Here is a 16,921-nt window from a genome sequence, read left to right as displayed (position 1 = left end):
TATTATAAAACAAGCGCATCATTTATTTTCCGGACTGTGTAGGATTTGCGGAAACGGAGTCCCAGGCGTGGTTTAGGAACTTCCGCCTTTTACACCGCTGAAAAATGGTAAGTCTTCTCTTTATATGTATCTTTAGTTAATTAATTTACAAGTATGCATTCTTTAGCTAGATCGTATTACAGCAGCGGTTAACGTGCTGCTTCCGCGTTTCTGCTTAAATGGGGTGATGGTTCTGTTGAATTAAATGGTGGACTGACATAGTATGCTTCTCTTCTGGAATCATTGTTTTTCCTATTTCGTAGCATCAGGATTTTCCTTTTATCATTATCTAAACGTTGTGCATGTTAATGATGGGGCTAAACTTCCACCTACATGCATCATGTTATGCTAGATCAAACGTTGACATTTGGTCTTCATCCTACATTCTGTGACCAGTTTTTCCTTGATCCTGCGTTGACTGTTTTTTTTCCCTAAATGTATTTAGACAGCGACTCTGCGTCCCTACTTAAACGCTGTGAGGGCCACCCTGCAGGCGGCTGTGTGTTTGGAGAACTTCTCCTCTCAGGTGGTGGAACGTCACAACAAGCCCGAGGTGGAAGTCAGGTATGTCACTACATACATTGCTTCACTCTTTTGCAAAAGGTTGCTACCTCCACAAGTTTGAACCTGTGCAAACTCGCTCTAAGCAATCTACCAGAATGGGAAAAATGTACCTGCAAACCCTCTGCAGGTGTTATTGGATTCAATTGAATGAGACACCAGTTGGGTGAACATTTTCATCAGTATATGCTATCTTGTCAAAATTCAACATCTATGCACCATATACATAGGGGCAAACAGGGTTGGTTGTCACACTTTCTATAACTCGACCACCAGAGGATGGTATTGTACTATATTAATTTTGAAATGAATCCATGAGGTAAGATGCAATTCCATTTTTCAATTGTAAATTTTAAGGCATCATAATAAAGAGCAGGGATGGTCAAACCGGTCTTAAGGGACACAAAATTAAGAGCCATGGGAATTTTTTTTACTAGGAATGAAAGTGTTACCTTCAAATGCCTCGCTAGCTAGTCGCTTGCTAACTTTCAGTTGAGCTCTTAGGCATAAATAATAGAAGTCAGGTCAGTTGTCACAAATTGAATGGGGATAGTTTTCCTTCACAACAACAAATATTCAAAGAACTCCAAATGTTGATGCTGTCATCAGTGCAAAGCTATCAGACTAGTTGTAGATGTTTCTGGATTCAATTTTATTTTTGGGAGTTCTTGAGTGAAATGTTTGTCGTTTACAGGAGCAGTAAAGAACTCCTGCTTCAGCCTGTTGTGATCAGCCGCAATGACAAGGAGAAGGTTCTCATTGAGGGATCCATCAACTCTGTCAGAGTCAGCATTGCAGTCAAGCAAGTAAGCATCCTTTTTGGTTTTGCACGCATGTCAAAAGATGACCTTGTCATGAAAATATAGCAAATCTATTTTGCCCTTTCTGCAACTTCAGGCTGATGAGATCGAAAAGATCCTTTGCCACAAGTTCATGCGCTTTATGATGATGAGGGCAGAGAACTTCTTCATTTTGAGAAGGAAACCAGTCGAGGTAAGGAAGAAAGTTGCATGAATGGAATTGTTATTTACACATAAAAGTTCACTTTTTTTCTTCTTCCTTCCAGGGTTATGATATTAGTTTCTTGATCACCAATTTCCATACGGAGCAGATGTACAAACACAAGCTGGTGGACTTTGTCATCCATTTCATGGAGGAAATCGATAAGGAAATTAGCGAGATGAAACTGTCCGTTAATGCCAGAGCTCGTATCGTCGCTGAAGAGTTTCTCAAAAATGTAAGACGACTACAATGCATCCACTATCATACTAATAATAATAATGAGTTGTTGATGTCATTTTGCATTCTTTTCCACAGTTCTGATGACCGTCAGGCTCCCAGTCTGTTAACGCTCAGACATGAGGAAAATTTGGGTATAAAAAAATTGAGCCAAAGACTGAGGAACATCACTCAACCACATTGGCTTTCTCTAATGACTCATCTCTGCATTCATCGATATCAGTGACTGTATATAAAGAAATACTTAGCAATTCAAATTTTCTAACACTTAGAACAAATGCCTAGACAAACAAAGGCGGGTCCTTAAAGTATTAAATGCGCTGATGTCCATGAATACATAGACTGAGTGTGTTCAAATGCAATTGAGTAGTCGACGTATGTGAGTCCATTTGCCCTGTTATAGTCAATTATGTCTTAAGATACCCGTGGAAACACGTGGTTTAAAAAAAAAAGAGTCACCATGTTGTATAAGATTAAAATAAAGTGCCAATGTTTCTATCTTTTGGCCATCTGTAGTGATTTTTCATTTTAAATGACATATAGTCAGACAATAATCAGTTATCATTTCAAAGTCACTTCTCGTAGTATTTCGTAGCAGCTGTAAAATGTTAATGTGGGAAAATCAGTGACTGAATAGGAACTAAGCACGCAACAACAATTTGAAAACATCTTTTTTTCTTTGAGTATGGAATACAGCAGGCAACCAAAGTCAATTAAACATATGGAATGTGAACTTTACAGATGGGTTTATAGTACCGATAAATGTTGAAATGGTCCATTATATGCGTTTCATTTGTCATTTTCGACAGTACAACAGTTGTCTTTGAGACCAAATTTCATGTGCATGCTCTTTAAAACGACTGGCTAAAAAGAGTGCTTTGAATATGGCCTGACAGGTAGTGCACATTTTCTCGGTGACTGCCCTCTGTCCTAATTTCACATTCAAAACAAGAAAAGAACACTGTAGACTTGACCTGGTACATTGAAAAACCCCACAATAAATAAAAGATATTTTGAATACAGTTACTTTAACAGAGCATATAGAACAAATACTGTACATATATCAATTTAGTCAATGAAAAAACACAGCATATTTCACACAGTTAGGTTGCACTGACTGCAGCGTTGTCATTGCTGGTTTCTGTGTCACAGTCTTTATTTAATGCGGCAGAGATGGGTGTTTCTCGGAGAGTGTTTGGTCCACAGTTACCCTGCCCCGCTCCTTTGTTTGACAAGTCTGCCGCCGACTCCGCCTCGGGTTCTTGCTGTGGCGCTGTGGCTAGAAAACAAAGTCATATTTTGAAAAACGGGATACTCCAGTTCTGGTTCAGTGCAAACAACTCTTACCTGACTGAGTGCAGGACTTCATGTGTTCTGGCCAGTGGGCCTGCTGACACGGATAATCGCAGTAGCTAGTGTTCCAGCAGCAGTAAAAGATGGCCTCTTTTCTGCAGTTGGCGCACCATTGTTTCTTCTTTGTTTCATCTATTGCTTGCTGCTTCTCCTGCTCGGTCTGTTTCTTCACTTCTGCCACCAAGCGCTCTCGTTCTTGCTCCAGACTTTGCCTCATCTCAGCCATCGTAAGCTCTAAGATAGGCAGACGTCCACATTATTTTTTAACTTACAAGGGGAAAATGTAGGTTTACCAGCCAAACTGTTAAGTACAATTGTTCAATGCAATATATGTGATGCACTTGTAGAAAGGTGTCCCAGGTTATTATTGTGGGTATACCACATTTGATATATTTATCTCCTTCAGGGCTAAATTTTGAAGCGAATTTTGAAATAAAATACCTCCTAAAATGTTGGAACAATTCTAGAACACAATACCATGCAATTTCTTCAACCCTACTACAGCAAGATGAGGCAATTTGAGACTTTTTATAACCTGAATAAATCTTTGGTAAAAAAATTACGTAGCATATAGTACATTTTAAATCAGCACTTGAAAACTGCCAGGGTGCCAACAAAGTCCTTACCAAGATTGTGCTTCATCTCCGACAACTCTTGCTGATGCAACCACTGTAGTTTTTCAATTTCAATTCTTAGTCGTTTCATCTAAAGAAAACACAAACAACTTTTAAACAAATGTCTAAAAGCGACGTGAACCATGCAAAAGAATACCTCGGAAATCGTATTTCCCGACGTGCTCTTGGAGAGGTCACTATAGATTTCAGTCACAGTTCCTTTGATAGTATCCATTATCTAAAAAAAAAAAAAATCTTGTTATACACTTAAATATCCTTAACTGAAAATTGTCATCCAGCAGTGTTGCTGTATAACACACGACCGTTAAAACTGGATGAAACCAGCTCACTTTGTTGGTATATTTTGCAATATCAGCAGCAACATCTGCCGAGGCCGGTGAGAGGTACTGTTCCGCTTCCACGGATGAGGATGGAGATGATGAGCTTAAACCTGATGCCGAGGTGGGACAGCTGGACACCAGGGTGACTGCTAATGTACTCGACGAAATACACAAACAAAAAAATTGATATTTTAATACTTCAGATGGTAATTTTCTTGTGTCGAGGACGGTTTTAACCTCATCTACCTTTAATTGACTTTCTGGTCTGATAACGTGCATTTCCCGAGCTGTTTTCCGACGCTTGTGGTGACAATGTTTGACTTTGCGGCTGCTGACGCCATTTCTGTGAGCCGTTTTGGAGCTTGGCGTTGGGATTCCACGCGGCGGAGCTCTGAGTTGCCGGTACGGTTTCTCGAGGCAGTAGAGGACGCTGTTTCTTTAAGGCCGGGGTGGTCGAGGCCGAAGAGGAGGAGGAGGACGAGGGCGGAGTCGCGGGGGCGTTGGAGACGGTGGCCAGGCTGACGTTTGAGGCAGAAGGTGCCGGGAGGGAGATCATGGTGACGGGAATGGCCATGGGGGATTGCGAGGCCACGCTGGACGGTGTGGAAGGGGTTGTGCTGTTTTGAGATGGGAACGTTGGAGGGGTGAGAGATTTACCTGCAAGAAGAAACAGATTGGCCAATTCGTTAATTCACTAGGCTGCGTTCTAAGCAAAGTTAATGACACACACAAAAAACTTGCCAAATGCAGTTTTGAGGTCACACAGACCTTATATCTGCGACATTTAATGTAAAAAAAAACTCTGGTTCACCTATCTTAAAAATAGTGAAAGTAATGTATCAAATGGGGTTGCCTGTGTGATTGTGATTGCCGATTGATTTCACCCGTTGTTGCCGACTGATTGTGTGTGTACCAATCAGGCACGCACCTGTTTTTCATAGTTTTATCCTCCGATGTATGTGTTTGTACATTCCTTTTTGCATTCTTGTCAAAGTCACATGTGTTTCTGTGACCCTGTCCAAGCCTTGCACCAGATTCTAAGTTGTGTTTTGATACTGAATCTTTGTGTACTACTTTATTCTGAGGATGTTAAACATTTTGAGTTTAACATGCCTGGCCTCCCCATTCCTTACATTTGTGCCCTGTGTCCTAGGTTTGCTGCGTATTGTGTTTTGTGGGCTGTCCCTAAATGTAGTGTGTGTCTGACTGGCATATTCAAGTATGGTGAATATTGTATAAACTTCATAAATGTTGATATCCCACAACACACACACACACACACACATCATCTTACCTTCAGGTTTACTAGCAGATGCCCCTTTAACATTAGTGTTGTCTTTTCTACGTCTCTTCTTGTCCTTTTTACCCTGCTCCTCCCCAAGGTCAATAACCAGCTCCCTTTCCGAGTCCGAATCCTCCGCAGGCAACTGATGCTTCAAATCTTCTCTCACCTCTCCTTTCTCTCTGGGGAGAGCCAGAGGTGGGGAGGATTTGTTGTTCTCTGGACTCTCTTTCTCTGGAACTTTTTCTTCTGAGGTCGTGTCCAATTCTGCGGGCTCCGATGACGGAGGCGCATTTGCTTTGTCTTCCTGGATCGAAGGTGACCGGTCCTGCTCTCTACGTTCGTTGTGGAGCTCCTCAGAGGGTGCCGTCTCCTGAGAATCTTCCCTCTTTGGTCCCTCGTCACTGGCGTACTCGGTGTCACTCGAGTCCGATTTTCCCTCGGAGTCCTCGGAATCCTCCTCTTTGCACACCGGCGAAGAAATCTCATTGATACCTGCCAAATGATATGAACAAATGGCTATTAAAAAAACACCGTATATTATTGGCGGATATGCAACGGAACATCTACTGACCGAGTTGTGCTTTACAGCTTTCAATGGTTTTGTCCAAGTTCATCTGGAAACGGCTCTTGAGCTGCCTTTTCGGATTGGCGACCACGGGGGCGGGCCCTTGCTTCTGGAGAACCGTTTCGCTGAGTTCTTTCAGATCCATTTCAGCTTTACTCCGATCTGGAATAACTTCCTCGTTTAATGACACTCGGTAACTTCACCAAAACAATGAATGTTACAAAGTGATTCACCTAAATTAAGGTTCAAAATACTTCCTGTCAGCTGCGTCTTCTCTTGCTTGCTGTTGCCGGGGGCTTGCGAATATAATGCTTTGGGGCTGTCCAATAAGTTGTCGGCTTGACTTGATCGAGGATGAGCCGGTGATACTGTACGGATGTTTTGACTGGATTAACGAGATGGCGCCATTCTATTTTCAATCCAATGAAATGAAAGCCACACTACCTGTAGAGCTCACCGACTCTTCTCCGAGGCTTCCCTTTATTAGGGACTTATCAGCCGTATCCTCCCCGTCTGAACCCGTATGCGCCGAAGAGTTGGTGCTCATGGGAGAGCGAGGAACATCACTGAGAGGCAACCGACGGCCTGTCGCCATCCCTCCCACGCCAGGCAACAGTGTCCTGGTCAGTGAGATCTTTGGCGAAGCAGTCATGTCGAAGCTCAACTTGAGTTTCTCTTGTTTCTCAGGCTTTAAAAGGTTAGACGAAGGATCGGAGGGGTCTTGCAGCATTTGAAAGTTGTTGTCATGAGTGTAGGGTGTCCTGAATGGGGCGTAGTTAAAGACGCCAAATTTCTTCCTCATGTTCTCCACGTAGACTTCCATCTCTTGCATAGCACTGTTGAAGATGCTTTTGGTCTTCTTTACAGAGAATGGAATCTCTTTGGACATGAGGTAACAGTTATTTAAAGGTACCCAAGCCCTGGAGGATAAAAAGATGTCTTTATATGCACTGTGAGTGATATAGTAGAAGTATATTTAGAGAATGGACAAAAAGTATGGGAAGCACCTGTCGTGCTGACCAAAGAAGCGAGCGTCCACTTGGCCATCTTTGTCACGTAGGGCTTTAGCAGGCCAAAAGGGAAACCCTTTCAATTTAGCCCAAACTAGAGGGTGAGGGTTACCCTTTAGACACACAAAATAGCAAAAACTGAGCATTTACTTGTGCGTTTGCAGGCAAATCAAGCTTTAAGTCTACTTACACATGGTTCACAGAACCAATTGTCTCTCTTTTGGCAAGCGGACAGATAACATTCAGGACAGACTTCAATCTCATTCATCTGAAAAGAGAGAGGAATTTACGACTCCCAAATCAACCTACGAACTCGAATCTCCCCACTACAGAATATGACACAGACCGCATATTCACCTCATGTTCACAGATCTTGACAATAACCTTAGCTGTCGCTGTTAGCTTGTGGTTGCCTAAAAAAGAGAGAACTATTTCCAGTCCAGAAGAGTAAAAAACTAAAATATAGAGACCAGAAACGCCAACATACCTCCATTGTAAATAATGCAGTTATGCAAAATCCACTTAACATCCGCCAAGAAGGCTTCTGTGCAGCCATACATTTTCTTTTTAATGTTCTGTGTTGGGAAGTGAAAACATGTTTTTTTAATATGAAAGTTGTGCAACAATGCAAAATACGAAAACTCCAGCTGGAAAAAAAACATGGACAACTTTTTACCTTTTCAAGAGTGCAAAGATCCATTGGGTGAAAGATATATTCGGCATAATCTGGATGTTGATCAAGAGAAACGGGCTTCAGGAAGAGCTCAGTCTTTAAAAATGGAGGAAAAGATAAGAGGAGTATAGGTTCAGTTGAAAAAGCAGCACATTTCCAATAAATCCTTCCCTAGTTTAGCAGATGAGCACTTCATGCGATTACTAAATCATCTATAAGCTGCATCAATCAGAAGGAGCACAACCAGTGAAGGAAAAATAATCAAGACAGGGACTTGTTAGTGGAGTAATTATTACCCAATTAAAAGTCTTTCTCTGCGTGGAAGCTGCATGGGGAGAGCGAGATGACAAGCGGGGATGATCCTGAAAGAGAGCGAAAGGGGCAGCTGTATCCTCACCACCAGCTTGTATGTTTACTTTCATGGTTCCCCACCATGACAGGCTCAATTTGGGTATGTTAGATGAGTCACGTGAGGTTATTTCCACATGCAAATAATTAACATCTCATGCTAGACCAATAGAAGGCAGGTTCAAGGGGGAGCAGCTGATGAGAACATAATGACTGTTAAAAAAAAGCTCTTGATTTGCTGCCATAAGCGCCCTACGCTGACTTGCCAAAATAACTTTACTTTTTTTATATTATAAGGTGACAGAAACCAAGAGACTGTGATATTAGGATACTTACACCTGGTTGTTTCATCTTCTGAAGAGCAAATTTTAGTAGGTAAGACAGCTGGTCTATAGTTAGCATCATCATGGCTTTGCTCTGGGTCTCTATACATTCAGCAACTGTTATTCTCTAAAAAAAAAAAATAATAATAATAATAAAAAACACAGAAAGGAAAAGAGCTCCTGTCAACAGCTTCACAAACGTAACAATTCAATGAATTTTTTGTTGTTGTTTTTTTTCCTGATACCCTCACAAGGTTCCCACCTCGCACTCCGGACAGAACCAGTCACCCTCAGGCTCGTCCGGTAGTTTGAGGCACTTGGCGTGGTATACCCTTGGGCAGAGCTCACAGCAGAGCACCTGACCCTCACGGTGGCACAACCAGCAATAGAAGTCATTCCTGCCATCCTGCGGTACAACATCAACAGGATCTGTGGTGAGTGCCGGCTGCTTCACATAGTAAAAGGGACCGTGTCTTAGTTCTGACTGGAATGCAGGCAAGAGAAAACACAAAAAGGGGAGGGGAAGGTCAAAATCAGGCCAAGTTGAACGAAGGCAGGCAGGCATTCATGCACAATGACAACAAAAAGAGGGGGACAATGCTGCTACATCTGTCAGGGTCATCCAAAGTAGGCGGTCAAAATATGTACAGTATATTATATATTGTCTTTTGAATGCGTTGCAAATGAGGGAGGCCGGGTGGTGCGTCGGCCAAATGGATTGAGTTGACTTAGGTGGCTACAAATCTCATTATTATATACAAGTTATTTTGTTGCATCTACATTTTGTTGAACAGCTAAAATTTCCCCCCCAAAAACCCAGCTCATCTTTTTTTCTGGTATTATTTTTCTTGAACTAATTTTTTTTTCACTTTATTTGAGGTTAGGTTTAAAGGGTTATCTGCTGAGCAACATAGCTTCATGGGTGATTTTTTAAAAAACATTTAACATAGGATTGAATGATAGACTTCCCATTTGTGTAATAATACCACAAGGAAGCTATTTTCTTTTCTTTTTACCTGGTCTTTGCTGCTGCTAACTGCACCTGGTTTCTTCTTCTTTTTGACTGGGCTGGGTGAGGTATCATTTGAAGAGTGACCATTTGATGAGTGACAGGGACTTGGAATCTTTCGTTTCTGGGCTGGCCGCTCTGTTGAATCTACCATCACAAACGACACTTTAATATGAATTTAAGGTCACAAACAGGTCTGAAATAACACAACATGTGTCTATTTCTGAAATATGTACTATCAGATATGATTAATCAGTGATCATTGATGATCAGGCACTTGTGAAGACTTTGTCAATTTAACATATGTTCCAGATTTAGAATTTTTATTGATGTAGGCAAGTATATCTGGAAATGAAACAACCAAAAGTGATAAGGTAAGATGAACTTCATGTCAATGTAAGCCTCTGAAAACTGTCATCAACTCTAAATTCAAATGAACACAAGCTCATACACATCAGCCTATCAAAATGAAAGCAGCATAAAACTTTCAGAGTATAAAATATATCATTTATTCTTACCTTTGCTCCGTGTTGAGCTTTCCATTGCCTCCTTGTGACTGTCAGACTTGACGTCCTCTACCAAACTGGCGTAGACAAAGAATTTCAGTTAATTCACATCACTAACTAAGAAAAAAATCCAATGCACATGTTACAACTTGAAATATTGAATCCATTATTTTGAAAGAATTTCCAAGATGTGCATATAGTAATGCTTATGTACCAGGTTGCAATTGTATTGGCAACTTCACAAAACACAAGAAAATCTTTATGCCCGTACAATGCGCTCAAATGGAACCCCAATTTTAATAAATAAATAAAAATCACCCCGCTGTACATTGCAGGTTGTATTCCTGAACCAATTTGGCTAAACACGAAGGAAAATAGGCTCTGCGGACTTCATTAACTTACTGCATTCGAAAATAAATTGTGCTTAAATCGGGAATAGAACCTTTCGGCAAAATTATAGCGTTCTTTCATGGTGTAATGAAGTGTAACAAGTTTAAAAGGAAAAATGTCAAATGGCTTTTTTTTACCCATTATTATAAAAAAAACTGTTTCATTCAATCGGAAATGTTGAATAATTCGAAAAATACTAGTTATAAGGAGGACTAACAATACTTTATATTCATGTCCATGCTTGTCTGTCTGTAAGCAAATTACACAAGTACAGCACATGCTTTGATCACACAAATGGAAAAGCCACAGAACCGCTTCTAGTTAATTTAAGGCTTCAAAATGTACAGTAGACAAACGACGCCATTGCCATAGTTGCTTCTGATGTAACATGTTCGACTTTCTAATACCTCTAATACCAATTTTGGGAATTTTATCAATCATTAATGCCTCTTTCGCTTTATGCAAGGTGTTTCAAAAGGAATGTGACGAAATCAGCTCACATTTCATAAATGGGAAGTATTTGGTCATTCTCAGCTCTTTGTTTTTGCCTTTGCATGATGTTTCTTTAATTTGACCTAACGATAATTCACATTATTATTACATATGTCCAGTTTGTGTGTTTCTGATAATACCATGACAAACTTTATGATGACAATACTTAGAGAGATAGAAAACACCATATATACCAAAAAATAACACACAATTCAATTTTCCTGATGTGTACTAGTGAAAAGAAATGTAAATAAAAGCCAAAAATTGCAGGAGGTGGTCACTCTGTGTGCGCAGACATTTTATTAACGTCAGCACTATGTTAGCCAATCAAATGATAGTATTCCAAATTTCCTCCCTTTCCTCGTGACATCATTAATACTCACTACACATTCATCTGTGTTAAGTTGATTAATGTTTATATGCATGGTTAAATCTGGTGTCCATATGTTTTGCTTTTAAAGGTCTACAAAATTCTCAATTTGCAACCGTCATTCACGTGAATGTAATTTATAGTAGGCAATGTCTGTCCCTTTAAGAAATAAATGTGTACACACTCAGAGCATAATACAGATGTATTGACCCCCATTAGTCACTTCATTTCAAAATATGACCATTTTCTTCATTTTGCACGTAAAACCTAGTGTTTCAAATCCCGCCAAGTATTTTCCAGTACCAGGCAATGCTTCGTTGCAATTTTTTTCTATTGTTGTTTGCAAGCTCTCTGACAATGGAGCAAAGCATTTTCATAACCTTCTTCAATCACAACCCTTCTCACCCATCCTCCTCTTTCTACTCCTCCTCCTCCTCGTCACCGTCCTCCATCACCAAGGATGAAGAATGATGTGATGATGTGTCTGCCGTGAACGCAGATCATACACAAAGGCAGTCATGAGGGCAGTGGAAAGGCATGATGGCCTTCCCACCCCCCCTTCCACCACATCATCAGGTCAGTCAGACTCACACAATCTACCACTGCAACGTCCCATTGTTAAGGATTACGACAATAACAGACGACGTCAGGAAAAAAATACATGACACCCAGTTGTAACTACATATTATGCAACAGAGAATGATACATCAGGTAAGGTAACACATGTACAAGCACTTGCACACTTCACAGCACCATAATAACATCCATGCTTCAAATGAAGGAAATCAACAGCATAGCATGCCTTTCATTCTTACTCACATAATGATTCTTCACCCTATTCTTTAAGTGTTTTGAATTAGAGAGGGCGTTGTGAAATGATGGAAACGATGGTTCCAAGTATCCCAGAAGGCCTCCTCTCCCCGCTGCTTCCTTCTGCAATTGTCAATCTTTAACCTCGGCTGCAGCCGCCTGATTGGTTTGAGCGCCACTACGAGGTGCCTGATTGGATGCCGAGCTCAATGTACCACATACGCTTGCTTTTCTGCTTCTTGATCCCCTCAGCCTCACTGCTGCAATGCAGAGAGGACTTCCCTCCACTATTCCTTCAAACCAAGTCCCCATTTGCCACGTTAGTGCAGAAAAAAAGGCCCTGTGCCTTTCATCAGACATGTAAATGCAGTATATGTGCTCGACTGCGAGCAGATCAGCTTGCCTCCTTCCTCTCTGTGTTCTCTGTGGTATATGGCATCCATTTTGATGAGGCTTTCTCTCTCTCTCTTCAACCAATTCAACCACACACACAACAAGTCCACGTCGCACCAGTCTAATGTAATGAACGGGGGACCCCTGGGTGCTAATTTGCAGGAAGAATTTGCACAAAGACCGCACTTAAAAATCATAGGTTAGACTCACAAGTGAAAACATTTTTAAAAAAAATCTCATTCTCAAGCCCAGCTTTTTTCCTTTCAAGTTTGTCCTTTTCATAGAGGAAATTATTTGCTTGGAATGTTATTGTGAGCATCATTGTTGCTTAAAAAAATCACGATTAAACACAAAAGCAGGCAGGAGGGCTATGTAAAGGTATTTATGGGTTTATCTTTTTATTTTTTTTTATTTTATACTACCTTTTTATATTATGACCAAAGACCTAGCTCAGATTACAGCTCAATTGTAACATTTTAATTGGCAAATAAACAGTATTGGACATCGTAATGGTAACAAGTTTGCAAGTCTTACGCAATGTTAGCTTTTTCTCAAGAGTAGAGCTTGGAGTTTAACCCTAACATGGAAGTTGTGGGACAAATGTTCTTTGATTAATCATTTGTATTGAACATGTTAAGTCTATTAAATCAAACAGCCATGAAACAAATATGACCTAATAAATGACATATAAATTTCAATTGAACAGCTTTTCTTGAGATCCAATTTGCTCATTTGGCATGGACAAAAGAAAAAAATGCATATAGCATTTACTTTTTTTAGTATTTTGTGTTTGGATTGCTTTAAATCGGAAGGGCAGTATGTGAAATATCCTCCAATCCTGGAACGACATAAATATTTTATCGAAAGCAAAAATGTACGACCATCCGAGGCGGCCCAGTGGGGCGAATGGTTAGCGCGTTCGGCCTATTGGCTCTGGGGTCCTGGGTTCAAATCCAGGTTCTGTCTGGAGTTTGCATGTTCTCCCCGGGCCTGTGTGGGTTTCCTCCCACATTCCAAAAACATGGATGGTAGGCTGTTTGGACACTCTAAATTGCCCCTAAGTATGGCTGCGAGCGTGTATCTCCTTGTGCCCTGCGATTGGCTGGCCACCGATTCAGGCCTCTGGCCTTGAGTCAGCTGGGATTGGCTCCAGCACCCCCGCGACCCTAATGAGTATGAAGCAGTTAAGAAAATGAGATTATAGGAGATGAGAGGAGATTTAGATAATGGGCAACCCAAAGTCATAGGGTCAATAGGTCTATAACCAGAAAACGGAGCCGAAAGTTGAGACAATGCAGAATTCATACCAGAAAAGCAAGTGACCACAGAAACCAAATACGTACTGAGAGGAAACTAACATAAATTCAGACAATGGAGAATGATTTCAAACTCAGGTCAAGCATTAGCCAAGTCTTCAAAACCAGGTCATAGTGTCTGTAGCGAGGTCATTGCCAGCAACAACAACAAAAAACGTAGAGCACAATCTCATAACAAGTGTCAGACAAGAGCTAAAAAAGCACACGGTATGATTTACCGTATTCTTCCACGCAGAAAGCAAACAACAACCTAAATCTACAGCACAAACAAACAAGATTTTACCAAACCTGTTTTTCTTCAGACAGGTTTTGGAAAATGAAGAGATTTCGTTGCAGTGTCAATTCAAAGGAGATCCTTCCTTTCTGCTCCCCTCCTGCTTGGATACAAGTAACCAGTGTGCTTGGAGCAGAGGGACAGAAAGGGGAAGCTCTCTAAGATGGCTGACACTCGGCAGCAGAGTACATACACTTGGAGGCAGTACGCACAATTCCACTTTTGCCAATCCCTCAGCTGTTCCGGCATGATAGGTCTGTCGATCATTTATACCTACTTTACAACACTAAACCTGACACGGCAGAGCAGCTTGGGGAACGACATGTTACAATGTCAAAGGGGAAATATGCGGTAAATGCAAACTGACTTTCTGCAAACGAGGAAAGTACGTACATGGTCGGGTGGTTTTTTTTCTCCCATAAAGCTTGGCTTGATCTACAATTGCTATGAATGCCTGGCAATCTTACTCCCGAGCCAGTCTGAGACCTAAATTCAACTTGCTGGCCTGTCCGTTTACCATCTGTTAATTCCCGTGGGTTGTCCTCTTTGCAACGGTGGCCGTGTCTCCCAATATGAATACCTCAACAGGCCTTGCGCCCATGTCAACACAGCCAGTGCTAGTCAGAGAGATTCCTCTTTTTTCCCCCCTGACAAGAAAAGAAGGATATTTAGGAAGAGTACGATGAGATGTTGGGGCCCAGATGGGCCATGCATAAGAAAAACAACAATAGTCTGATAGAGGTACCGTGCTCGGATCATCTTTTCAGTTTCAGTTGAGTATAGTGTTGTGACAAAATCTTCCTGCCCCTCCCCCAGTTTTCAAGGAACAGCTCATATACGGCTGATACCTGATACGACAGAGTAATAATGGTGAAATAATGAAAATTTGGCTTACCTCTCTGGATGCATGCCTAACAATTCTGTGTGATATGTCAATGCTTATTACAACATGGAGGACAGCCTTGTCAGCCCTCACCCTGCTCCGAGCACAGCCACGCTCACAGTCTCCGCCAGCTCTCCTACGTGCCGCTTGCATGAAAAGCAAATGCTGACTGGACCGACACGCTGGCAGAATGTAAGACAGCTGCTGATTGGTTGCCACACTTCCTGGCTGCTTGTCTTTTGTTCGGCTCGGAGAGGCGGAACCCCTGAAAGATAAGGGTGAAACACTACTCACCGTTCAGCTCGATAATTTAGTGACTTTCCATAGTACGTCAGAGCCAAAATTGGCCCATCCCCCAACGTAAATGGAATCTATCCTCCCTTGCACTTATGTTATGCAATCAAGAAAATGTGAGGGGTTTTTTTCCGACTCTGACAAATCTGGTTTCACGCTTTGTGATGGCGGCAGTCACAAATGTGGCAGCAATGGCCTCATAGCTCAGTGGTTAGAGCACTGGTCTTGTAAACCAGGGGTCGCGAGTTCAATTCTCGCTGGGGCCTAAATGTTTTAGGGCTTGATCGCAGTAGAGGATGGAGTGGAGTTTGCCGTCGGGTTTGGAGGTTCGATTCCAGATGGGCGATTGCTCACAATTCATGGCATTAATGCAATGCATTGCTGAAAACACAATTCTAGGGTGTGCATCATCATAGTCTGTGAAATTAGTTGAATAAATCCAATTTATTATCTTGAACGGCATGCTTTCTAGAAGCGAAATGTCATTGCTGACCAGTCCCGGTCGTAATTTACGTGTCAACCAATCGACCTCAACCAATAATGGTAAATAAAGAGTTGTAAAATCCAAAGTTTAACAGGTTTAACGCTTGCTATTCATGCAAACAGTGTAGAAATGATCTAATCTATTATAAGATACTAATAGAATGAATGAAACCATCAACTATGCACAAAGTTCTGCAGGTCTAGGGTGTATTGTCATTGACCAAAATGCTCATAAACCGTAATAGGTATGATGAGCGACCAGGTAGGTTTGTGCCTGCCCCATTTTGTCCATAAAAGCTCAAAAATAAGTTTTGCCTTAAAATCAAGAATTCGTCAGTGATTCCATGAGAGTTGTGGGCGGTGCCTGAAAGTACTTGATGAAATGAAAAAGAAATCATTAACATATAATATTAATAATCTATTACTCTTTTTGTGTATAATACTATTTTAAAGTAATGTTTTTTTCAGTCGTTCTCTAAAGCTTTAGAGTGAAAATAATCGTAGCTGGTGGAGTTAGACAGTAATTTGGACATTTTAGATAGTTTTTAACTTAGCATTGTTATGAATAGGCTTCATCTGTCGCATTTTTTGCAAACACGAAACGTCTCATTGCATTAATTCTAATTCAAAATATATTGATAGGTGAAAAAGGGGTCACTTGGTATACGAATTAATATTAGATCTATCATTTTTTACACTGCTTTTTACCCCTAACATAACGAATGAGCTAGGCCTCGCGTTCTTGTTAGTCGCAAGTGGTGTCATGCCACAATTTCGCTCTATAAAAGCGCACATTGCTGGCGTGTTGCAAATTAGGAATGATACATTTGGACTCACAAAATCTATTTCCATGCATTTTTCATTGCGTGTTAGTTTTTAATCGTATTCTCACCGTTTGATTATCCGGGCCAAGTTTGAGAAGACGCCATCTGCATCTGTCTTGTGCGACTGAAATCCTCACATTAGCCTCAAGAGGGCGCTGTCGCCAGCCATTCACCGCAAAAGCGTTCATACTGCGACTCTATACTACTCATATTGCCATTATATAAACAAAAGCAAGAATTTTGAAGGAAAATAACACCGTTTTCGTATTCCAAACTCGTCTTTTTTACATTGATGCAGATAAAATATTTTCGAAAATCATCTAATAATCAAAAGAGTGCTTGAGATAAAAAAATGTGTGGTGTAACCTAATGTGTATGGCACAATAATAGCATGTACTTATATTTTACAATGCATTACAAACAAAAAACGAATGAAGTTCAGTTGTCAGACTTTAGAATTTATTTGTTAGGTAAAAAAAATTAGCTGTTCTTGACTGAAAATTTATTGAACCTGTGTGTGAATGTT

The 16,921-nt window shown here is 40.9% G+C and overlaps 2 protein-coding genes and 1 non-coding gene across 10 annotated transcripts; 2 read left to right on the top strand and 1 right to left on the bottom strand.

The window, feature by feature from the left end:
- The first annotated feature begins 36 nt into the window (after nucleotides 1–36).
- Nucleotides 37–2,337, top strand: LOC144202819 (actin-related protein 2/3 complex subunit 4-like). Its single transcript, XM_077725858.1, has 6 exons — nucleotides 37–107; nucleotides 485–603; nucleotides 1,295–1,406; nucleotides 1,498–1,593; nucleotides 1,667–1,837; nucleotides 1,918–2,337. Exons 1-6 carry the CDS (start codon nucleotides 105–107, stop codon nucleotides 1,921–1,923), a joined length of 507 nt encoding a protein of 168 aa, XP_077581984.1. The 5' UTR covers nucleotides 37–104; the 3' UTR covers nucleotides 1,924–2,337.
- A 155-nt stretch (nucleotides 2,338–2,492) lies between these two features.
- Nucleotides 2,493–16,525, bottom strand: zmynd8 (zinc finger, MYND-type containing 8). 8 transcript variants are annotated; one of them, XM_077725851.1, is made up of 24 exons: nucleotides 16,464–16,525; nucleotides 14,888–15,059; nucleotides 14,657–14,759; nucleotides 14,429–14,558; nucleotides 9,879–9,943; nucleotides 9,368–9,507; nucleotides 8,614–8,835; nucleotides 8,365–8,478; nucleotides 7,977–8,042; nucleotides 7,684–7,776; nucleotides 7,495–7,582; nucleotides 7,365–7,420; nucleotides 7,198–7,275; nucleotides 7,005–7,120; nucleotides 6,442–6,917; nucleotides 6,231–6,365; nucleotides 6,004–6,159; nucleotides 5,442–5,924; nucleotides 4,394–4,804; nucleotides 4,157–4,296; nucleotides 3,964–4,044; nucleotides 3,819–3,897; nucleotides 3,187–3,426; nucleotides 2,493–3,118 (listed from the first exon to the last, which is right to left on the bottom strand). In XM_077725851.1, the coding sequence occupies exons 5-24, from the start codon at nucleotides 9,901–9,903 to the stop codon at nucleotides 2,943–2,945; spliced, it is 3,375 nt and encodes a 1,124-aa protein (XP_077581977.1). In that variant the 5' UTR covers nucleotides 9,904–9,943; nucleotides 14,429–14,558; nucleotides 14,657–14,759; nucleotides 14,888–15,059; nucleotides 16,464–16,525; the 3' UTR covers nucleotides 2,493–2,942. The 8 variants fall into 8 exon arrangements, with proteins under 8 accessions (XP_077581977.1, XP_077581975.1, XP_077581981.1 ...); XM_077725849.1 differs by lacking the exons at nucleotides 14,429–14,558; nucleotides 14,657–14,759 and having other exon boundaries at nucleotides 14,807–15,059; XM_077725855.1 differs by lacking the exons at nucleotides 14,429–14,558; nucleotides 14,657–14,759 and having other exon boundaries at nucleotides 8,614–8,757; nucleotides 14,807–15,059.
- Nucleotides 15,282–15,354, top strand: trnat-ugu (transfer RNA threonine (anticodon UGU)). The gene has a single exon. It is a non-coding gene; the product is annotated as a tRNA-Thr (tRNA).
- Nucleotides 16,526–16,921: the final 396 nt, after the last annotated feature.

The sequence above is a fragment of the Stigmatopora nigra genome, chromosome 10 (assembly GCF_051989575.1).
Source record: "Stigmatopora nigra isolate UIUO_SnigA chromosome 10, RoL_Snig_1.1, whole genome shotgun sequence".
Classification (NCBI taxonomy): Eukaryota; Metazoa; Chordata; class Actinopteri; order Syngnathiformes; family Syngnathidae; genus Stigmatopora; species Stigmatopora nigra.
This window is presented reverse-complemented; position numbering and strand designations above follow the sequence as displayed.